The 25,425-nt window shown below is 35.1% G+C and overlaps 3 protein-coding genes across 3 annotated transcripts; all 3 read left to right on the top strand.

Moving 5' to 3' along the window:
* The first annotated feature begins 3,076 nt into the window (after positions 1–3,076).
* LOC145692155 (uncharacterized) lies at positions 3,077–4,627 on the top strand. Its single transcript, XM_081767454.1, has one exon. It carries the CDS (start codon positions 3,077–3,079, stop codon positions 4,625–4,627), a length of 1,551 nt encoding a protein of 516 aa, XP_081623580.1.
* A 998-nt stretch (positions 4,628–5,625) lies between these two features.
* LOC145692156 (uncharacterized) lies at positions 5,626–6,837 on the top strand. Its single transcript, XM_081767455.1, has 2 exons — positions 5,626–6,235; positions 6,293–6,837. Exons 1-2 carry the CDS (start codon positions 5,626–5,628, stop codon positions 6,835–6,837), a joined length of 1,155 nt encoding a protein of 384 aa, XP_081623581.1.
* Positions 6,838–7,008: 171 nt separating this feature from the next.
* On the top strand, positions 7,009–8,418 carry LOC145692157 (uncharacterized). Its single transcript, XM_081767456.1, has one exon. It carries the CDS (start codon positions 7,009–7,011, stop codon positions 8,416–8,418), a length of 1,410 nt encoding a protein of 469 aa, XP_081623582.1.
* Positions 8,419–25,425: the final 17,007 nt, after the last annotated feature.

Consider the following 25,425-nt stretch of genomic DNA (forward strand, 5'->3'; position numbering starts at 1 on the left):
CTTTTGATTAATGAGATATAGCCCAAAATTATGATTAACTTTTAAACTTTTGATTAGTGAGATATAGCCCAAGATTATGATTAACTCTTAAACTTTTGGTTAATGAGATATAGCTCGAAATTATGATTAACTTTTAAACTTTTGGTTAATGAAACATAGACCAAAATTATGATTAACTCTTTAACTTTTGGTTAATGAGATATAGCACAAAATTATGATTATCTTTTAAACTTTTTGGTAATGAGATATAGCCCAAAGTTATAAGTAACTCTTAAACTTTTGATTAATGAGATATAGCCCAAAATTATGATCAACTCCTAAAATTTGGTTAATGAGATATAGTCAAAAATTATGATTAACTCTGAAGCTTTGCTAATGAGATATACCCCCAAATTATTATTAACTCTGAAACTTTATTGTTTTTTAACTATAATATTGGGTAAAGATGAGATATATTAATCGATAAATGATATGGAACTGATTTAACTGACATGCATAATGTTGACTTTAGATTTTCCTCTGCGGAGGAGATTTCTATAAACAGGGGGTGAAAGTAGTATTCTGAAAATACTAATAATCCAGGTTGAGGAAATCGGAAAAATAATCCAGGGGGAACTTCCTGAAATCATCACTGCTTGAGGGTGTTATTATTATTATTATTATTATTATTATTATTATTATTATTATTATTATTATTATTATTATTATTATTATTATTATTATTATTATTAAGTATTCTTCTTTTTGGCAGGTTCTGAGACTCATTATTATTTTTAAATTTTAGGTTTGGGTCTGGAAATGTTTCTTCTCCGTTTCTCTGTCTACAACTTCCTTTCTTAACTCCCAATATTTTCTTCTATTTTTCAAACCATTGACCATTTGTGTTCTTCCTATTTCTGACTTTCTTTCCATCTTTCCTTCTATGGCGGTATATACAAGTCAATTTCTTCGCAAGATGTGTCAATCTAATTGGTCTTCCTACGAAGAATGCTGGCTAAAAGTGTCCTCTTCTTTCCTATGCGTTTTAAAACATCTTCGTTTGTTACTCTCTCTCTCTCTTTCCATTTTATCTTCTCCATCTTCCTCCAACACCACATTTCGAAACTCTCTAAATATTTCTTCTCTAACTTCCACAATGTCTACGTCTCTGAACCATACACTCCAATACCCACATATAGCACTTGACCAACTTCTTTCTTAGTCCAATATTGAACCTGCTAGTTAAGTGTGATAAGTTCTTATGTGTATTTACAAAGAAGAACGACAATATGTCATTCGTTGCCTTATCAAGTATAATTGATAACCTTTACTCGCCTGAAACATGTAGTTTGTTACGTATGATCGAGTAAGTAAAAATATCCTGTTAACTGGTAGATTATGTCCGTTGTTCATCCTCTCCTAGTGATGACATACATCCTCTCAACACTGGCACATATGTATTACTTCTAATGAACTGATATTACTTAGTAATCAATTAGTAATTAATATGTAAATTAACACCAAATTCGTGACAAAGAAGAAATTAAATATCGACTGAAAGCAGAAAATTCTCGTTATTATTCAGTCCATTTTTTTTTTTTTTTTTTTTTTTGAGTACGCAGGTTCTGTCGAAGAATTTGAAGCTTAAAGTACGTTATATAAATAAAGATAATTATGCCTGCTGTTCAGTATAGTTGAGAAATGTGACGCTTACAAGGAGGGAAGAACGCAGACTGAAAGTATTTCAAACTATAATCCTGAGACAAATGTTCGGACCCAAGATGGATAGAAATGGAGAATGGCGGAAGCTTTATAACGAGAAGGAACTATAATTTATACGGTTTTTTAACATTGTTAGAATCTTTGGGACCTATGCAGAGTCAGTTTTGACTAACGTGTGATGCTAACTTCCGTTTTTAGAAACATGTGCATGAAGTTAACAACGATTTATATTGAAAGATACCAGCCATAACGTTTCCACAGGGTTGTCCAAACACTTTAGAAAAAATCAAGTTGAGAAAGATATGTTTTCCCTTATACTGATTACTCCTATTGAGTTTGGACAACCCTGCGGAAAACTCGTGGTGGATGGCCTTTCTCGATATAAATTATTGTTAGGTTCACTCACTTTGTTTTTAAATACGGAAGTTAGCATCACACGTTAGTCAAGCTCCTAACATAGTGCTAGAAACGACTCTGCATAGGGCCATTAAGTTTAGGAGATTCAGGTGGCAGATCATTTATCAATAATAGAAGAAAGTAATAATTTCACAATTTTAAATAGAAACACAACCAGAAATAGATCATTAAGAAGATCTAGCAGCAAATGAGAGGACAATATTAAGATGGATCTCGCAGAAATAACAATACAAAATAGAAATTGGATCCAGGTTAAGGACAGAAGTCAATGAGGAGCGTCTGTCCAGGGTTGTAACTTGTAGGGGGTCAGGTTGGAAAACGACCTCCCAATTTCAGTCCCCCGCCATTCGAGGGTGGCTTAATTCAAGGTACAACATTTTTACACTATACGATACGATACGAACATGAATGTATAAACGTAGGATATATAGGTTCACCGCATTAAGAAAAAATGTGATGGAAGCTGTTCAGAACTGAGCGTTCTTCTCAATAAAAACTAACGCCAGTAAGTAAATGAAGAGGCAGCAACATAAAAACTAATACTTTTTCTCCCCAGCAGGGGTGAGAGAGTGTGTGTAAAAACAGGACACCAAGAAAGCAACGGTAGCTACGTTTGTTGTGTTAATATCGCATTAATCCACATATAATAATGTTCATTTAGCAAGTTTGTTGGTATTTTTGAATTCATATAATCTTGTGTGTTAGGAAATGCAAATATATTGAACAGTCTCAAAGCAACGTTGTAAATTATTAAGAAACCAGCGCCTACACAAGGGTTACATCGACCAAATGGTCCATCCACGCCGGATCAGGATTCTACAGTGCAGTTAACAAGGTAGGTAGTGAGTGCATATTTCAATATAATATTATCCTTGTATCACTTATACAAAATAAGCCTGTACTAGCAAAGCCTCATTTAGAACGTAAGTGTTAAAAGTGTATTTAATTTGAGTGAAGCATGACGGACAGAATGAAAGAATTAGTTTTCAAGAGAGGTCAAATTAAGGCCAAACTCACTCGTTTTAAACCTTTTGTAGATAGCTTTACAGCAGATGAGAATATTACGCAGTTAGTGTTACGTTACGAGAAAATAAAACAGTGCTATGATGAATTTGATGCAATACAATCCGAAATAGAAATGTTACAGGGTTCATCAGAAATTGATCAGGAAACGCAAGAAAGAGAGCAATTCGAGAATACTTATTTTGATTTAGCAGCTAAGACGGAAGTGTTCATAAATCAACACAGCTCCAGTGCAAAGAAAAATGAAAACAATGAAGCAAGCAATTCTAATCCATCAGTTAGGTTGCCGGTAATAAACCTTCCGACCTTTTCTGGAAGCTACGATGAGTGGTTGTCGTTCTATGACACGTTTCAGGCATTAATACATAACAATAGCACATTGCAGCCAGTGCAAAGGTTTCATTATTTACGTTCTTCTCTACGTGGGGAGGCTCTTGAAGTAATACAAGCCTTGGAAATTTCTTCTGAAAACTATGACGTAGCATGGACTTTACTCAAAGAACGTTTTGAAAACAAAAAGTATATTGTTAACAAACACGTCAAAGCTTTATTTGAACTGCCAATGGTGGAACGTGAGTCGGCTGTTTCGCTTAAATCTCTTTTAGACAGCACAGTAAAACATTTGAGGGCTTTAAAATCATTAGGTCAACCGACAGAAAGCTGGGATGCATTACTTATTTATTTGATTGCGACCAAACTAGACAATACAACACATAAGGAGTGGGAGAAAACACAATCAACGAATGAATTACCGAGCATGTCAAAGCTGACACAATTTTTACAACAGCGTTGCCAAGTTTTAGACGCAGTTGATAATAAGCGTAGACCTAAAGAGACACCCTCAGTTCCAAATAACAAATATCAACAAACAAATAAGGCAGGTAAAAAGAGTTCTTACTCAACGACAGCACACGTAACGTGTTCCAACAACAATGCATGTCCCAGCTGTAAAGGCTCACACAAATTATTTCAATGCCAGTCATTGTTGAGAAAATCTATAGGAGATAGAATTAAAGAAGTTAAACGTCTTTCTTTGTGTATAAATTGTCTCAAACGAGCGCATAAGGCAAATGAGTGCTTATCAGGTAATTGTAAAATATGCAATAAAAAGCATAACACATTACTGCACTACTCGCGTTGTCCATCGCCCACTAGAGCGAATGAACCACAAGATGAAAGGGAAATAGGCCAAGGTCAAAACACGCTCGCTGCGACCACATCACTCGGGCAGGAATGTGAAGATAAGAATATTCGTTCTACAAACAGTGTACCGCAGAATCTTAGGAGACCACCAAGCGTTATGCTATCCACAGCTGTAGTATATGTTAAAGATAAACAGGGTAATTTTCAAATGTGTCGAACACTTCTTGATTGTGCTTCTCAGTCCAATTTTCTAACAAATAGAATGGTTCAATTATTGGGACTAACAAAGAGTAATAGCGTTGTACACATAAATGGTATAGGTAATGCTAATACAAGGTCATGACATAGCGTTCAGGCTACAATTAAGTCAAGACATAACAATTATTCAGCCACATTAGACTTCATCATATTGCCGCAAATATCACAAGATTTGCCTATGGTTCGTGTAGACACGTCATCGTGGGAAATACCTTCCAACATTGAATTAGCAGATCCTAACTTCAACATACCACAGCGTATTGACATGTTGTTGGGGGCGGAAGTATTCTTTGATCTACTTTGTGAAGGACAAATAAAACTCAAGGCAGGGTATCCAACCTTGCACAAAACATTGTTTGGCTGGATTGTAGCTGGAAAAATAGACAATCAACCACACATTTCGACAAATGTGTGTCACCTCTCCACAAAAAAAAAAAAAAAATACACGAGCAATTACAAAAATTCTGGACGATAGAAGAATGTTCAACAAAACATCCATTAAGTCAAGAGCAGGCAGAATGTGAAAGACACTTCAAAGAAGCACACCGGAGAGACGAGACTGGGAGATTCGTCGTCAGACTTCCCTTTAAAGAAAATGTGGGGAATCTTGGTAAATCCAAGGAGATTGCAACGAGAAGACTTTATTCAATGGAAAAAAGGCTTATGAAGGATACTGAAAAAAAAAGGCATATATAGCGTTCATGAAAGAGTACGAAGATTTGGGCCATATGGAAGAAATAACTAGAGCAGAGAGCGATACAATGATGCCAGACTACTATCTTCCCCATCATTGCGTAATGAAGGAGAACAGTAATACTACCAAACTCAGGGTTGTATTTGATGCATCGCGCAAAACAACTTCTGGACTTTCATTAAATGACACGATGAGGGTCGGGTCTACAATCCAAGAAGAATTATTTTCCATAACAGCAAAATTCAGGCAACCTCATCGTGTCATTTAATGAAAGTCCAGAAGTTGTTTTGCGCGATGCATCAAATACAACCCTGAGTTTGGTAGTATTACTGTTCTCCTTCATTACGCAATGATGGGGAAGATAGTAGTCTGGGTTGTATGTATACGTCATGACAGCTGATATAGAGAAGATGTATCGCAACATTAGGGTACATGATTCAGATGCAAACTACCAGAAAATACTGTGGAGAGAAAACCCTCAAGAAGCAATAAAAATATATCGACTCAAAACTATAACATATGGTACTGCAGCAGCTCCTTTCGTAGCCACTAGATGTCTTCAGCAATTTGCCATAGAAGAGAAGAAGAATTTCCCTAAGGCAGCAGAAGTTGTAATGAGGGATTTCTATATTGATGATCTTCAAACAGGGACAAACACGAAGAAGGAACTACATGAATTACAGGGCCAACTCACAACTCTTCTGCAAAGAGGTGGTTTTTGTTTGAGAAAATGGTGTAGCAACGACACTTCACTCCTTTCAAAAATACCCAGTGAACTTCAAGAATCAAATTTCACCATTCAACCAAATGATGATTGCATCACAAGAAGTTTAGGATTGTTGTGGAATCCCATTAAAGACACATTTTCTTTCTCTGTCAAACCAAGAAACAACCCTCAACAAATCACAAAGAGGACTATTTTTGCTACAGTAGCGAGCATATTTGATCCCTTAGGATTAATAGGACCAGTTATTCTTAAGACAAAAATATTTCTGCAACGTTTGTGGAAATTAAAATTGAATTGGGATGAAGAAGTCCCAGCCCCATTGCATTCAGAGTGGGAAACTTTTGAGCAGCAACTTCAAGATTTGGAATCACTACATGTTCAGCGGAAGGTTATTCAAGAAACACAATCGCAGGTAGAAATTCATGGATTTTGCGACGGATCTCAGAATGGATATGGAGCTTGTATATATGTAACATCTAGTACAAAAAATGGAAAATTCACAGCAAACTTACTATGTTCAAAATCTCGAGTAGCACCTTTGAAGAAGACAACTATTCCTCGCCTAGAACTTTGTGCAGCTTTCTTACTTGCACAGCTAACTCAGAAAGTAATACAAGTGTTACATTGCAAGATCGATAAGGTTGTTTTATGGTCAGATTCCACCATTGTATTGGCATGGATAAGAGAACCTTGTTCTCAATGGAAGACGTATGTTGCAAATCGTGTAGCGGAAATTCAACAGTTGACTTGTAACTATGAATGGAGACACATCAGAACAGAGGAGAATCCAGCAGATCATATATCGAGAGGATTAACACCGTCAGAGATTCTTGATAATGAATTATGGTGGCATGGGCCTTCCTGGCTATCTTAGAAATTAGACTCACAGACGAGGGAAGATGTTTGTGACCTAAGCGATGTTCCCGAGCGACGAAAGAATACAGCAGCAATGTTTTCTACAACACCGTGTCAACTCTTAGACAGATATTCATCATTAAGAAGATTGCAACGTGTAACTGCTTATTGCCTACGATTCACACACAACATGAGATCTAATTGTGACAGACAGCATGAACATCTTACAGTAAGTGAATTACATGAAGCACTCGAATGTCTTATTAAACTATCACAGCAACAAGCATTTCACAAGGAATTAAATGCGTTGAGATCAGGAAAGGAAGTCGACAACCAAAGTCAACTGAGAAATTTGAACCCATACTTGGATGAGAGGCAAATCATCAGAGTCGGAGGAAGATTAAATGCAGAAGATCTTACTGAAGGACAGAAACATCCTATTGTACTTCCAGCTAACTGCAACTTGACAAAGTTAATCGCTCAAGAAGAACATAAGAAGCTATTGCATGCCGGGCCTCAATTATTGTTATCATCCTTGCGACAATCATATTGGCCAATACGTGGACGAAACTTGGTTCGTCAAGTTGTGCATCAGTGTGTCACATGTTTCAGAAACAATCCTAAAGATGGTAAACAGATGATGGGAGATCTACCAGCTGACAGAGTTCAACCAACAAGACCATTTCTTCACAGCGGCGTTGACTACTGTGGGCCCATTTACCTTAAATCGAGTAACCGACGGGGAGCCAAACTCCATAAGGCATATATAGCACTTTTCGTGTGTTTTTCGACTAAGGCGGTTCACATTGAACTTGTTAGTGATCTAACTACAGAGGCGTTTATTGGAACATTAAAGCGATTCATGGCTCGTCGAGGAAAATGCGCTAAACTGTATTCTGACAATGCAAGTAACTTCGTTGGTGCAAAAAGGGAACTACAAGAATTGAAGACTTTATTTGAATCAGAACACCATAAAGAAAAATTACATAATTTTCTAGCAGCTGATAACATCACGTGGGTTTTTATTCCAGCAAGATCACCAAACTTTGGAGGCTTATGGGAATCATCAATTAAATCTCTCAAATACCATTTAAAGAGAGTTGTGGGGAATGCTTCACTCACCTACGAAGAGATGAACACTATTTTGACACTGATTGAGGCTTGCTTAAACTCTAGACCCCTAACACCATTATCAAATGATCCAAACGACCTACATCCTTTAACACCTGGTCATTTCCTAATAGGCGACGCACTCACTACCATGTCAGAACCTAACTTGAAAAATATTCCTGTCAACAGACTTTCGAGATGGCAATACATACAACAACTTCATCAGCAATTCTGGTCCAGATGGTCAAGGGAGTATCTATCAAGTCTTCTAGAACGATCCAAGTGGAGAAGAAAATTTCCCAATCTTCTGGAAGGTGATTTGGTGCTCATCAAAGAAGATAACATTCCACCTCTAAAATGGAAAACTGGACGTATTGTGCAATTGTTTCCTGGGAAGGACGGAATAGTACGAGTGGCGACAATGAAAACTACCAGAGGTACAACAACAAGATCTATTCGTCAATTGTGCCCGCTTCCTAAGGAGAGTTAATGTGTTGGTGTATTCATAGTGTGTACATTGTGGGATTCATAGTGTGTTGTGTTGTGTGTGCATTATTCTGTTTATGTTTATATCATTCATTCATAACTTGTGTTATCTATTGTTGTGTATATTAAGTTCATGAACCAATTTAATCATTCATAGATTTGTTGAAGAAATTCCTTCAAGGCGGGCGGTATGTTCAGAACTGAGCGTTCTTCTCAATAAAAACTAACGCCAGTAAGTAAATGAAGAGGCAGCAACATAAAAACTAACGCCAGTAAGTAAATGAAGAGGCAGCAACATAAAAACTAATACTTTTTCTCCCCAGCAGGGGTGAGAGTGTGTGTGTAAAAACAGGACACCAAGAAAGCAACGGTAGCTACGTTTGTTGTGTTAATATCGCATTAATCCACATATAATAATGTTCATTTAGCAAGTTTGTTGGTATTTTTGAATTCATATAATCTTGTGTGTTAGGAAATGCAAATATATTGAACAGTCTCAAAGCAACGTTGTAAATTATTAAGAAACCAGCGCCTACACAAGGGTTACATCGACCAGAAGCATTTCAGTAAATTGTCTACTATTGCGGCCGGCACAATATATTTTCAAGTATTGATGTTACCTCATCATCTGAACAAAATACCTTTTCGTAAGATGAAATCTGAGATCTACCTCAATAAAATGCCAATTTATGCCCCTAAGAAAAATAAAAATTTTTATTATGGTTTTTAATTGTGTCAAATATGGACCCCACAATTTAACTTACAATAAAAGTTTAATAAATGCGATAATTAGAAAAAATGATAGGAGAGGAGAGGTTAGGCAGAGGAGTAATGGACTCTTGGGATGCTGAATCGCAGCCTCTCGATATGTCTGACCATTTTTACTGTTATACTTGTTGACAGACAGTCAGCTGCTCTGTAATATTCCCCATGCATAACGTTGTTTGGAAATCTAAATAAAAAGAATTGAATGTAAACAATTACAATTTTAAATTAAGGTTGATTTTTACCTATAGTGTACAGCAAGGTGAAGGGTTAGAGGTAACAACTAGTAATAATAGAATATAGTTTAAGAGTTCGTAACAGGTTGGCTTATCAAATGTTTTCTGTGAATATTTCACTATACGAAGAACAAATGTGGATATTATGAAAGTGACATGCAAAAAGATAGAAATTATCCTAAACGAATTAAACTAGAAACTTTTTCTTGAATTCTCACTACTAAAAAAATAATAAAGAATTTTTTGCTTATGTAATCTTTAACTCAACATAAATATTTTCTTAGTGGAGGCGAATGAACATAGGACGTAAAGAATGCGGCTTCCATTAAAAGGTTATTTGAGCAACAATAGTTCCCTATATGGAAGCACCCACGTGGGGGGCCCTCCCGGTCGCATATTTTCGAAATACACTCAGCCCTAGCCAGAAGGCATTAGGTTTGGCAACATTGCACGGAAACGAATGCTCAATTGCATTCTAACCAGTTCCTACTACTACTACTACTACTATTATTATTATTATTATTATTATTATTATTATTATTACTGCTACTACTACTACTACTACTACTACTACTTTTACTATGGATCTGTATAAGTACAAGGGCAAACTTATTTTAAGGAAAGAAGTTTAATGAAAATTTTAAAAAATAATCGTTAAATCACTTTTTCAATATTATTTTAATCTTATTTTAACGAAAGAAGTATTATAAAAAATTTTTTAAAGTAGTAAAAAAAACTTTCCTAAAGCAGGACTTGAACCCACGCCAACATCGATCTTCCTTACTAGTATGTTGCGCTAACCCACTTTTTTTTTTTTTTTTGTTTTTTACCCACTCGGCTACCACGACCGACACCAGCTGGCGTTTACTTTGTGGTATATGTAGGTCATGACTCGTGATCGCGATATAAACGTCATTCATTTTTCCTACATTGTTGCCAAGCGTAACCCCGTTCACAATGCCTTCTGGCTAGAGTTCAGTGTATTTCGAAAATATGCCTCCGGGTCCGGGTCCCCCCCAAACTTTGTAACTTGACACATATTTGTATATTTTAACAAAAGAAACACTGACCAAAGCTTAAAACCCACTTTATTTTAAATTATAATTTGTGGCGGTTTCGGATATCTAACATATCCTTCTTCAGACACTATCGACAAGAAATGAAAATACATATATATATATATATATATATATATATATATATATATATATATATATATATATATATATATATATATATATATATATATATATATATATATATATATATATATACATTATTATGACAAAGTTTAAATTCTTTACCAGTCATATATATAGTCATTGTTATGAAAAAATTCTTTGAACAGTGTTTCTTTTGTTAAAATAATCAACCTAAAGCCATAGATAGTCTTACTATATTTGTATACTTTCTTGATGAAACTATACTTGTTTAACATAAAAATAATTGATGTAACCTAAAGATTTGACCTTACACTTCATCTATACAATTTATTTTCTTATAAAAACAATCTGGCTCTATAATTTTTATGACAATATAGCTAGCAGTGCTTATTGTCCTTTAGGTGGGGAATAACACAGGTTCAATACTGCACAGATATAGTGTCTTGTAGTATTTGAACCTTCTCTCTAAACTTTCGAACCTTCCCAACAAAATTTTCTGAATGCGCACCTGCTGAGACATGTCATGATTTTAGGGAATACCCAATATTGTATTAAACCATGATTGTAGGAAAAGTTTGTTTCTTTCTGTATTTTGCTTTTTTTATTTAAAAAGGAGCATCCATCTCATAAATTAGAAAAAAATCATGTTCAATCCAATACAATTGGCTATCGTTTACATTCTGGAATAATCTAGAAATATTGAGGGAACCATTTTATGGTTGCTTGTAAAGCAGGAAATATTAACATTAAATAAAATAATAGGTGCAATTAGGTTTACTTTAAATCTAACAGTTTTTTTTTTAGTGTGTGGAAAAAGAAAATCTCCCTTGGAAATGGAATTTCCCCCACTCCGCTTACTTGATCATTCCATTCTTCTGGAAGTGCAAGACGAGGCAGAAGAAGAAAAGAAGAAAAACCGGTTCAACAACTTCCGATAACGTCAGAAACCGGCAGCGCCCTTCATGCTGACAGCCTATTCATCTTAGTCCTACGACTGAAATCAATGTTGGAATTTGGGGGACACATTCTTTCACAAAAGACAAGAAAATATATTATGAGAGAAGGCAAGAAAGGGTTATAGCAAACATTCGAAACTTGTGTAAAGGCTGGTTCTCAAATATTCATATAAAATAGAAGGGTGGATTGCTTCACTGGAACACTATTAGAATTTAATTTTGAGTGAAAACGAAACTAATGGTCCTGTTCATGAGATAACAATTGGTGCTGATATTTGAATAACAATGCACAGATATGACACAATTTATGTTTAAGTTTGTTGTATTCGGCTTTCAGGTTTATCTCTAAATAAAATTGAAGCATTGAGAAATTTATCAATTATATTAATGTTATATAAAAACATCTAAAGATTTATATACATATAACAATCAGGGTCGCGGTCCTATGCAATTTACCGTCCCGTGCAATGACATCATATGCCCCCCCTCTTTCTGGAGAAAGAACGAATTCTACGCATCAGAAACAACGAAGGTGAGGGAAAATGCACTCAGACTCAGAAAGGTCTAAACGCTACAAACACAATCTCGTTGTGTCTGTTTTTTTCTTTAAATAATAATCTATTAGTTAGTGAAAGATAAAGTCTGCAGAGGAAAGATTGTAATCCTTTTTATATAATTCACTATAGAGCTTCAATCTCAATATGCCAGTTTGTAATGCCAGTAGAACTACCTCTTTTATTTTTATTTCTTGATTTTCCTTCTATATCTGTTAAAAATAAAAAAAAAGACTTATTTTCGCTTTCAATGATAAGGAACTTGTTTATGACAAATACACTACTAGTTTCTACCAAAACTGTGATAACTAACTAAATCAAACAAGTGTTCTCTACTGTTCGTTGACAAGAATCAAGCAATTCATGCCAGGGTATGTTTGACCATTTCCTTTAGCTCTGTCCATGTGACCTTAAACTAATGTGACCTAACATGCTTTATGAATGTAGTATTCCAATAGAAGCTCAGCTTAGTAAACAAGAAATATTTATTTTAAATAATATAGCTTATTACAGATTTTGCAGCCGCTCCGTGCAAAGGCAAATGTTGCAAATACTACACGGTAGAACCGGCTCTGATACAAATCGATAGATCATATAGCTCGCATTGATCTGAACAAATTATATGAAGGTTTAAATTCTCATGTGTATATTTCGAGAAATTTAACGAAAAACGAGCTTTTCTTTTATAAACCCGAAAATTGATACACTGTGTGATATCTATGCCACTTACTAATGTGAAACTGATTCAAAAGGTACACTGTCATCAACCTTTTCTTATATCAAAACAAGAAGACAGTATATAGTACTCTTAATGATATATAACTCAAAATTATGACTAATTTTGTTTAACTAGTATAATAGTGTTCAAAGACATATATGAACTGGTAGGCCACATTGGTAACAATTAATATACGGAAAGCCTACATTACTTAGTTTGAAACGTATTAGTGATCGATTGATAAAGGTTCTTTCTTTCTTGTTTCAACAGTGTCAACAGCTATTGTGCTTCTGAATAATAAGCGTAACGCAGACTGTCTACATCTGTTCAAAAATGAAAAGAGGTTAATAGAAATAGTATTGTTTGCACAATCTTTGAAGACATCACCCAGTTTCTAATGTTCTTTCTTCTATCAATACTTTTTTTTTTTTTTTTGTTAAAAATGATTTGTCTTGTGACAGAGTTGTAGGAATGTGTATTGATGGAGCTCCAGCAATGTTAGGTTCGCGGTATAGACTTATAAAGTTGTCAAAGGACAGAAATTCTACAATTATTGGTTCGCAATACTTAATTCACAGGCAAGCCTTAGATGCAACTCTATCCATCACGACTCTGGAACTCACTAAAGGAATAATAAACACTTCTGACCAGAGTATATACAATTATTTATTAAAACTAAATTACAGTGTAAAGGTTTGGACAACTTAACGTTGTCTTCATCAGATACTGAAAACCAAATCTCCAAGAATCGGTTCCTCGCGGAACCGGTTTCACAGGAACCGGAACCTTGTGGGCGGAACCGGAGTTATTGTCTGATGTAGACAACGTTAAGTTGTCGAAACCGTTACACTATAATTTAGTTTTAATAAATAAGTGTATATACTCTGGTCAGAAGTGTTTATTATTCCTTTAGTAAGCCTTAGCTGCAAGCAAAAACTTTACCAGAGAACTTGAAACACTCATTATCCTTGGTTATTAAAGTTATTAATTTTGTAAAGTCAAGTGTTCTGAATACTCGTCTCTTTGAGGCTTTGTGTGACGACCTCAGTGCTGAACATAAAACTTTACTTTTCCATACCGAAGTTCGTTGGATGTCGAAAGGTAATATGTTAAGTAGGTTGTATGAGCTCAAATTATATGTGAAAATATTTCTCTTAAGTGTAGGAAAATATGTCATATTTGTATTTTCTGTTTCATATCTTGTTGACTTTTTAAAAAATATTAAATAATTATCTCAATATCAAACCCCATGTGAAGGAAAAGCAATTTCAACCATCACACTGAGCTTTTTCCTTTGCCCTTACTTGATATATTTTTGAACCCCAACTTATACACTGAAAAAGCATTTTATTTTAGATCATTTTGTATAGAGAATGTGTAATTATTTAGTTTTTAATAAAGTGGAAATCTTAAATAGGAATGGGAAAGATAAAATGTTATACTTATTAGGGAAGGCCACAAAGTTCCAGTTCTTGGAGATCCGGTTTTCAGAACCGGTTCCAGAACCGGTTCTAGACCTGGGTCCGAAAATTCGGTTCTAGACCTGGATCCGAAAACCCTGTTCCGGAACCGGATCCGTTCACAACCGAAATGAATCCATGAGGAATCGGTTCCGGCCATCTCTAATACACATATATAGCGTTTTGAAATTTGCTAAAGCTAAAGTATAAATGCTTATGATATATTGTGTTTTATTAATAAATTGATATTTTATTTCTGCCATTGCTTGCGCAACTTTTGCTCGCTCTTCACGCCTCCAAGGCTGAGAATCAATGTTTTAAAGTAAGTCAAAGGACACCAGAATCAGTAATGCAAAGCTGGAACCTTATAAAATCCCATCTTGTAAGGCAGAAATTACCATTTTGCTCTTAAATTTTCCACGCGCTATACTAATTATATTTTCAAAATTTACAATGGAAATTGACTCTACTGTATGTCATATACTTTCTTTAATATTTGAGTGAGATCTTCTAAAGTCTTAATAAGTATTGGATGTAGCTAAACGAGACTATTGAAATTTCTGATGAAAACAATTGTTTATTTTGTTATCAGAATTTCCATCACGCTTTTGTGAAATAATCTTTTACTTAATGTAGTGCAACTAAACAAACTTCATTCTCCAATTATTTCGTCTGAGGCGTTTTAGAAATATTATGTTTTTTGTTTGGAAATTTGCTTTTCTCCGTTCATGTCTTAAAAAAAGAAAAAACTCAGCAGTACAATTTACGTTCCTTGATGCTTAGTTTTTTAAAAAAATATTTAAATCACTTTCATACTAACATGCACTTTTCAACAATAAAATTTGACATTAGCACTGATTTCACGTTCAGCTTACTTCCTGCTCAGAACTTTGTTGGCGTCGATGAAATAAATATATGGAAAATCTCAAATACAGAGTATACACTGTCAATTTTGACGAAAATTCCCTTTACCCCAATTCGAGAAATTAATGCCAAAAATCCCACTAAGTGGGATTTTTCCCCACGAGTTGCCATCACTGACCAGAATTGAGCTAAACGTATTGTGAGCGCTGTACGCTGTAATGCGCTTATGCGCGGTGAGTGAGAGGTAGCTTCTGATCAAAGTAGTTCGATTGAAGTGCCAACTGTTGGAAGAAAATAGAAACACAATAAATCACCAAGAGTGCCTAGATAAATCACAATACATTTAAATCAGTTTTAATAATGATTTTACTTTTGTAGTGTTAAACTTTACAATTGTATAGTTTGTTTAACAAAATTACTTTCTCTTTACATTTTTTATTTGAAAATGTATTATATTGATAAGTCGAAATGTAATTAGATAAAATTATGTTTTATAAACATAACTATACATGGAAAAGACATTTTTAAAAATGTTTGAGATAACACACTTTAAATGGATGCTTGAAACAAGTGATACTTCGGAGGGGAGTATAATTGCAACTGTACCATTTCATGGGGATTTGCTGACCTCCAGATGCGAACATTATGAGTGTTCACATCGCCACTTAGGTGAAATGTTGATTCATCATTGAAGACGACACAATCCAGAAAAATCTTCATCATTATATAGTAACACTTCATTTGCAAAGTTGGAACGTAAACCGTAGTCTGTAGGCTTTAGTACTTGTAGCAACTGCAAACGATAAGGACGGAATTGTAAGCGTCACTTTAAAATTCTCCACACAAATGGTTGCACTCTAAATTCAGTCTTCGCAAATTCAGTCTTTGCAAAATGTAAGCACGGAAAGCTTCCTGCTCACTAAAGCAAACGCCAAAAATATAGGCGGGTTGCGCGCGCAACAAAAAGTGGGTGGAGAGAGCAACAGCCAACTAGCAACGTACGCACTTGCCACATTTACATTTGCCTTGCTCAGTCACTGTCAAGGTTTCATGTTTCGCGCGCTTGTTGGAGATTGGTTACGACAGAACGCAGGCTTTGAGCTGTGGCTAGGTAAATGGCTGTCGTCTGCTTACTCCTGCAACAGGAGGGGAAGCAGGTGGCACATGACAAGGGAGAGTTGACAACAGCGAGCTGTAAGGTGCGCGCGCAACCCGCCTATATTTTTGGCGTTTTCTTTAGTAGCCATGTTTGCTACTAATTCTTTCTAACGGCAGACAGAGGAAACAGTATGTGCGCATGCGTGCGTACAAAACTATTTGAGTTGCTCTTTCAATTGATGTATTATTATAATTGTACGCTAATTGTAATAAATACTACAAACGTTAAAGCCCCGAGATTCATTTTCAAACACCCTGTAGATAATATTGTAGAAAAATAATATACACCGCACTATATTAAAATCAAATATTTTTTCAGGAATGTTATCCTGTAACATGTAAAAAATTGGAAGGGAATTATTGTCTACTAATTTAAACCTTTAAACGTATGGAAATGGCTAGGAAGCCTTAAAAATACATCATAATAAAGTGATTTTGCAGAAAGTTATTTTTTTTCTAATAATACGATATTATTGAAAAGCAAACGTTTGACTTCGGAGAAAAGTATCAAACTATATCCTGTTATCCCTCACTAATTGAAATTTGTTGAAATTTCGAATTCAACATTTTGACTCTCACAATATATTACTTCAATCCCACCAAAAATTTAGAAATGAAATATATGGAAAAATAGTTGAGTGTAGAATAAAGTGTAGATGGTTAATTCTGAAATATTTGTTACGATGTTTGACTTATGGAGTGAACCCTGTAAAGCGTATATACATATTTTCATCTTTGTTTTTCCAAAAACAGTCGCATATTATCTATTAATTATTCGATTTAATGGCCTATCCATACAGTTTAGTACAATCCAAGATAACAATCAATTATTCAGAAGAAAATCTATAAATTAGTACAATATACACTTGATAGCAAGGATGTTATGAAATAGAGGATCTGAATATACAACAAAATCGTGAAGCCGTAAGTCACAGTTTCGGCACACCCACTCCGCCCAATAAGATCACAATATTTAGAGTCAACATTCATGGCGGAAACGAGTGGCCAATCAGGCGTGCCGATGCTCGTTTTTTTTTCTGGCTTCATTGAGTAAATAGGATGAAAATATATATATGGGTAGATCATCTATTTTATAACATCCGTGCTTGATGAAATCGCAAAAATTAGATTGCACATTGCTTTTGTGTAAAGTTGTGTTATTTTCTTCCTATCAGATTGAAGTGCTCGCTCATATACATACCAATGCTATTGTATAGGAAAAATGATATCTTTATTTTAACATTCACGGTTTAAGGAGAAGGATAATTAATGAAGTGAATGATTAAAAAATAATTGTGGAATTAAAATGTGAGAGGAAAAGAAAGAACCCTGAGTGAACCCTCGGATACGACGTTGTTTACAACACCCTTTTTGCCTGGTAATCAACCAAGGACTCCTTCGCAACAGAGGAGACCTCTCTATCACTGAACCATCGTATCTCTCGGTAATGTTTTCAAGTTTGTATTGACTATAATTGCAGATGAATAATTTTGCTGAACTTCCATGATCAAATCACATTAAGTGGCAAAACAAGTCATTATTGCACATACAAGGAATCGAAGTCGAAGCTATAAATAACAAAAACACGGAAGGGGTTCGGAGACTTTTATTTGATTTATCAATTTTTTTTTTTTTTTTTAGAATTTGTAGTATACAGTTTATATTACTTAGATAATAATTAGTGTTGTAAATAAAAAAAAACACGTTCGTATTTTCTCAGAAATGTACGTTTTTTAAAAAAACATTGCCTCGTTTTTTTCTAAATTTCGTTTTTTTTTCAAATAGTCATTTGTAATGTATCTAACGTCTATTTAAGTATGAAGCATTTTTATGTAGGTGTAATTACCGTAAAATGCAACAAGTTAAACGCTGATACGGTACAAATATTTTACAATATATATGACTAGCATACCTACTAATAATTCGGGTTTCAGCAGTGTTTCAATATCAACTAAGAAATAAAAGTAGAAATGATTTTTTTTTGTTAAAGAAGGAATTTAATAAGTACGAATATAATATCACGTACAATACGTATAAAATGCAAATAACTTGTAAGGTAAAAACTAATTCTAATTTGCCTACTAGTATTTTTCTAAATATCACACATGAATAATTTGTCAACTAGACATATGATATGCAGGGCCGGCTCTACCATATGTGCAACAGATGCATTTGCAGGGGGCGGCAATATCTGTCATATGTACATTATTTAAAATAAATATTTCTTGTTGGAAACAGACTTCATGATAATGGTAGTTAAATTTACTAAGCTGACCTTGCCACCTTTATTAATCATGTTTAGGTTGCATTAGTTTAATTTCACATGGACAGTGCTAAAGCAAATGGTTAAATAAATCCCAGCATAAATTGATTAATTGTTGTCAAATACAAGAACTCGATTCTCAAACACCTCTTTCATTTAGTTAGTTATCACAGTTTGATATGAAAACTAGTTGTGTCTTTGTCACAAATAAGGTCGTTATCATTGAAGGTGGAAACAACTTTTTAAGAAAAAATAACATATATAGAAGGAAAATCAAGAAATAAAGATAAAAGAGCTAGTTGCACTATAATTGCAAACTGATATATTGAGATTGAAGCTCGATATTGCATTCTGGGGCCGCGGTGGCTCAGTGGTAGAGCGTTCACCTCTGGTGCTAGGGGTCTTGGGTTCAAACCCTTCTCCCGCCAAGTAAACTTTGTGGTGGACAAACACCGTGTGCGGGGGTTTTCTCGGGGTTCTCCCGTTTCCTCACTCCACCATTTCATTCATTACTCATCATCACCGTCTCCTTTAGCCTAACCGGCATAATCGTGGGACGTAAAACTCAAAAATTTCATTTCATTTCATTTTCGATATTGCATTCTATAAAAAGGTTTAGCATTTGTCAGGTGTGTTTGCTTTATCTTTCACTAACATATAATAGATTAATATTTAAAGAAAAAACAGACTCATCGAGATTGTATTTGCAGTACTTAAGCCCTTCTGAGTGCGAGTGAATTTTCCCTCCCTTCGTTGTTCATGCTAGAGTAGCATACTTACAATTTTGACTTTTGAGATTTGTTATTTCTGGAGAAAGGGGCAGGTTGCAAATTATACCATTGCACGGAGCGGCAAATTGCCTAGAGCCGGTCCTGATGATATGTACATGCGAGACATGAATATAGGATGACATAATTTGAAGCAATGCAGGGTATTTCAAAATTAATATTACGGTTTTTAAACTTTGTAGTGTCTATTACAATTAAGTTACAATTATAAATAATATCAAATGAAAGAGCAACTCAAACAGTTTTGTACGCACGCATGCACATTCACTGTTTCCTCTGTGTGCCGTTAGAAAGAGCTAGTAGCAAAGATGGCGACTAGACAGCAGAAAGCTTTTTGTGTTTTCATTTTGCGAAGACTGAATCTGTAGTTACAGTGCAACCGTCTGTGTGAAAATTTTAAGGAGACGCTTACAATATGTCTTTACCGTTTGCAGTTGCTACAGGTCTAAAGCCTACAGATTACGGTTTACGTGCCAATTTTGCAAATGAAATATTGCTGCAAAACAATGAAGATTTTCTGGAACGTTTCGTCTTCAGAGATAAATCGACATTTCACCTAAGTGCTAATGTGAACACTCATAATATTCGCATCTAGCGGTCAGCATGTCCTCAGGAGATGGTACAGTTGCAATGAGACTCCCCTAAATTGAATGTGTTTTGTGCCATATGGCGGAAAGTTTATGGGCCTTTCTCGCCTATTGATTCGATGTGTGCCGTGTGACGAATGATGCTCAGATTGAACACTTGTAACAAAAACTGTTTGAGGTGGTCTTTTATTTGATGTATTGTTTATAATTGTACGTTAAATGTAATAAATACTACGAAGCCTTAAAACCCCGATGTTCATTTTGAAACACCCTATATTTCTCATTAACAGTATTGGAACTAAGATGTAAAAAGGAGAGAAAATTTTCCTTATGAAGTTATTGTTTACAATAACGATACTATTATTACTCGAGACTGTAACTACTACACGAGTTATTAGCCCCCCCTCCCCCCAAAAATGTAATCAAATGTACAATAACGCTTTCGGACCGAGGTGACCAAAGTGGCACACACGTGTGTGTCACTTTTTAAATCCGTTGCTGTGTGGACACTAATTAAGATATCTTGATATATATATATATATATATATATATATATATATATATATATATATATATATATATATATATATATATATATATATATATATATATATATATATATATATATATATATTTTTTTTTGCCAAATATGCCAGGATATATATTAGTTTCTTTTTCTTCTGGGGAGAATTTTCGAATTTGGAATTTCTTTTTTCTTTTTTTCCCTGTAGCTTCCTTCGTTGTAGAGAGACTTGTCAGGTAGATACCTCGGATGGATACCTAATTGCTGACGTCAATTGGACGGGCCAGCGCGCATTGTTGCCAACTAGGAAAATTAAAGTTTTCCTAAATTTGGACAAAAAATTCGAAATTTTTGTTTAAAAGTCCGTACCTATACGTCCGAGCGCAAGTCAACTTACGCCCGCAGAACATAGGTCCTTGCTGAAGAAGAGCGGGTACAGATTGTTACAATGGGGTAATTAGAGGTCGCACGAAAAGTTCGTATTTTTCCTACTTTCCCTACTTTCCTGTTTACCGTAATCTGTTTTTTGTAGTTAGAAGCATTGTTTCTTAAATATCACCATGGTACTTGTAGGATATATTAGTGGTGTACCAATGTTAGTTTAAGATAGTTTGCGTCTGTCTGGTAACAGTGTTGCCAGCTACAGAAAATTTTAATTCCCGATTTTAGGGGGGAAGTTTGGAAAAATTCCCTGTTTTGTCTATTATTTAACTCTTGTTGGTTACATCGGGACAAAAGTACTAATATCCGGAAGTCTCGTTCTTGCTCTACACAGCGCACTATAGAAAGTTGCAATAGGATAATTAGGGGAAGTACAATTGAGGCTTACAGTAGACCTTGTTCTCTAAGTGGAAAGATAACTGTGATTTTTTCAGGTAGACGAGATATTTTTTAATGACATGCTTACTCTATTAGATATCGCCACGTTACTTGTAGGATATATTAGTGGGGTACCAAGCTTTATTTTTCGATAGATTTCATCAGTTTATTGGCAGTGTTTCTCGCCAAAAAATTAATTCCCGATTTTAGGTGAAAAATTCGAAAAATTTCCCTTTTTCCCCTCTATTATCTCTCTCTGTTGCTGGCTACATTGAAACAAACGTACCACTATATGAAAGCCTTCTTTTTCGCCTACAGGACGCACCATAAAAAGGTTTCAATAGGATAATTAGGGAAGCTGTAGCCCCGGCATATCTGTTGATTTTGCTTTTGAGGTGTAAAAAGTGTCAAAATTTCATGCGTATGATGACAGATTTTTTCTACCTCCCTTTGTATGGAAGCCAGCGACTTCAGGTTTTCACTGTACCTTGTCAATACACAAAAGAATCTTTTAGGTGACTTGGACCCTTGTTGCAACAGTGGTAATAAACACAAAACATCTTAAAATTCGGTTAGAGAATTTTTGGTAAATTTTCACTCCTACATTTCCCTCCGTTGGCAACACTGCAATGTAACTTACACTATAATAGCCACATCGCTCTTCTAAACATCAAGGCCTTAACGTACCATATCCATCGGGTAAATGGTATTTGAGCAATAAATCACTAACTGAAAATGTAGGAAATCGCCAAAAATGACCTGGGTCCGAAAGGGATAATCACACAATTTTGCTCATATAGGTACAAAGAAACAAACTATTTGTAAGTTTACGAGGGATTCGACTTTAATTCTACTGATTATTTCACTTATCTGTAACATAAATCAATAAATAATGTAAAAAAAAACAGACATTTGAAAAAAAGCATGAAAAAGAACGATGTTTTTTAATTGAAAAAAATTCACAAAAAAAAACGTTTTTTTACAATACTAGTTAATAATATAGTGTTTATTGCCCTTCAAAAGTTACAAATCGATAAATGCATCAAATAGAATGCAGCAATCACTCAATTGGCAACATTAATGCGATTAGACACATTTTCATTATATTGGAGAGGAGGCAGCAACATTTAATTCAATTTAGCAAACAAATGAGTAATTGAAATGAAATGAAATGAATAAATAAATATATGAGCGATTCGAAGGAACATTTTGGAAGTGAAAGGTTATCACATGGTTATCACATACGAGGGTATTTCTAAAAGTTTACGTCCTGACACTGAAATATCCCGCCACTGGTGATAAGCCGTTCATGGCACACAGTGCCATCTGTGGAGAAAATAATTGGTATATTTCAACTTTCTAGCGGCGTCAGTTCGTTGGAGGCAGTCATTTGAATCAGTCACTGTCCGTTTGAGTTCGCATACTGCGTGATAATGCTCCAATTCATAAAACTGTTGTTCCCAAGACTACAGTGACAAATGGATGAGATTAAATTTACATTGAAGTTGCACCAGCTAATAGTGATGTAATGTCACGTGATGTTATCATCGTGATAAAGGTGGAATAAAACGAGCCCTACAGGGCTTCTGACCCCCTTCGCTCGCTGACGCTTGCTTAGCTATGTTTCATAGTATTAGCAACTGAAATCACTTTTTTAAATCAATAAAGCTGTGTATGGAAAGTAGACTAATACCACGAGTAATTTACCCTTCCTCGTGATAAATCTGGGCTGTGGGGTGGGGGAAACAATCTCTTCGAATCTTTAGTGCAATACTGCCACCAACGAACTGACGTAGGTAGAGAGATACCTTATTTCTTTCATAGATGGAAGAAATATGTCATAAACGGCTTATTACCAGTCATAAGATATTTCACTGCCCGAGGAAGGAAGGCCACGCTAAGTTGTTGAAACTGTAACACTTAATTTTAATTTTAATAAATAAGTGTATTACTCAGAAAGTTGTTGGTTATCTAATAAGTTCCAGAGTCTTAATGGATAGAGTTATGTGAAGGTAGCTATTATAAGATACGTTCAAGTTCTAAACTTTCTTACTTTTCATTCTATTTCGTAGCCATGTCTTAAGAGCCTGACATACTAAAAATACTACAAAATTTACCATTTTTCTTTTTCTTGTTGTTTATTCATAGGTGAAAGGAGATAATAAATTGCAACATTCTACAATCATAGATAATGTTATTCTACAACAGAAAATATGAACCTGAAGAATTTTCAGTGTTGCCATTCATAGCAATTACAGTGTTGCTAGAATAACAATTTCCCCAAACTTTAAGTTAAGGTAGCGACTAGAGGAACGAAGTCAGCTGTACTTAATTACGTATTACATTGTTCCGGTATCCTACTTTTTAAATAACATTATTATTTAATTTCAATAAGTGTATGTTAAAACTATTTTGTTTATTACATATTAAATACAACTATTATTTAAAAAGTATTTCACAGGATACCAAAACAACATGATACGTAATCAAATACAGTTGACTTGTATTGTGAAATTTGAAGAACTAGTTAGAGAAGTGTGTTACTTTGCACAATGACTACGTGGAAAAGAACAAATATCATGCATCAGTTTCTAACTTCTTGTTCAAATCTCTCCATGAGTGGGCAAAAACCTATTGAGAGTCCTTGGTATTATCGTTTTTGCTGGATAATTAATAATCTATCAGGATTTTCTCTATATTTCTTAAGAAAATATTATGCAAATTTCTGTTTTATTTATACGTGGCCTCGCGTAGTGTAGCCGCTGTCGTTTTCGTCTTTGTACAAGCGGTACCGGGTTCGATTCTCGATATAGGGACACTCGGTCGAAAAAGTGTAAAAGCTTTTGGCAAGCAGCTATCCTGAGTTACGTTTTGCTCATTCACACCAGCAAATGCCGATATGGTACCTAACAAATAAGTCCCAGGCTGCTTCCTCCCTCCCCAATCCTTTTTCCTTCCCTTTCCTCGGATAGTGTGACCGCCGAGGGGCGTCATCTCTCATACGTGACGGCCTAACATGGCCGTAGATATCGCAAGCCCAGAAATCTAATTCCTAATACCTAATTCCTGTTTCTTTTATACATAAGGAAATGTAATCAACCACATGTTTCGTAAACATAAAGTGCAAAAATATCTTTATAATAATATTTTCTGAATTTGAACCCTAATTAAGCATGTTTTCTTCTCCAGTTGGGGAGCATGAAGGCTGAATGGTAGAACGGGTTACCTCTGGTACATTGGGTTCGTGGTTCGATCCCCGGGACAGTAAGTTTGTGGTGGACAATATCGTGTCCGTGGATTTTCTCAGGATACTCCCATTTCCTCCCACATTCTCATTCCACCAGTACCTTCACTATCATTCACTTGCCTTAATCATCCTTCTTCCTTAGCGTAACAGGCATAATCGCGGGACGTTAAATTGGAAGATTTCATTTAATTTTTTCTTCTATAGTTCTTGAGCAATAGTTATATAATCTGTGTTGCTTTTAGACAAAGAAACGGTGTAATCTACTTTTATACCTCCGGAATTAGTGGTATTTACATCATTTGAACTTGTTATTAACCCTGTTATTTGCTATTAGGGATTTTCTTGCGGTACGTAATAGTGATTCTCAGACACTCACTCGTACATCTCTGGAGAAATGGTTTCAGACATATATATATAAAGTTGTATCCCATGTTCCCCATTCTCTTAGCTTTCCCATAGTTTGCAGCTTTTCCTCGCACCATGAAGTTGCTTGGTCATAAGGAATTGTTGATCCCTATGGACTCACTGTCTTCGTAATGGCGATAATAAATTGATAGAGAAGTGGGAATTCTGTTCTGTGCTTTTCCCCCCTTTTCGTTTTTCCTTTTCTTTAGTGCGACTACGTGGAAGATGTCATTATATAAGACCAAACGCACGAATGTAACACGTGTGTGCGAGAAAGAGAGCTGTTAGCGAGGGAGAGAGAGAAACTGAGATTGGAAGAATGAAAGAAAAATAGGAAATAATGCAATGAAAAGTACACAACAGTAAAAGTAAGATAAATTCTTATGAGTCTGAACTATTTTTCTGTGAAGGAGGGGATGGCGTGTGTGATAGCAACCTAATATTGGAGTGAAGAATTGCAGATTTAATTCTAGGCCTGCTTGTGAACGGTCATGTTTATTGGTTT

The sequence above is a fragment of the Thermobia domestica genome, chromosome 8 (assembly GCF_964235325.1).
Source record: "Thermobia domestica chromosome 8, izTheDome1.hap1.1, whole genome shotgun sequence".
Taxonomy (NCBI): Eukaryota; Metazoa; Arthropoda; class Insecta; order Zygentoma; family Lepismatidae; genus Thermobia; species Thermobia domestica.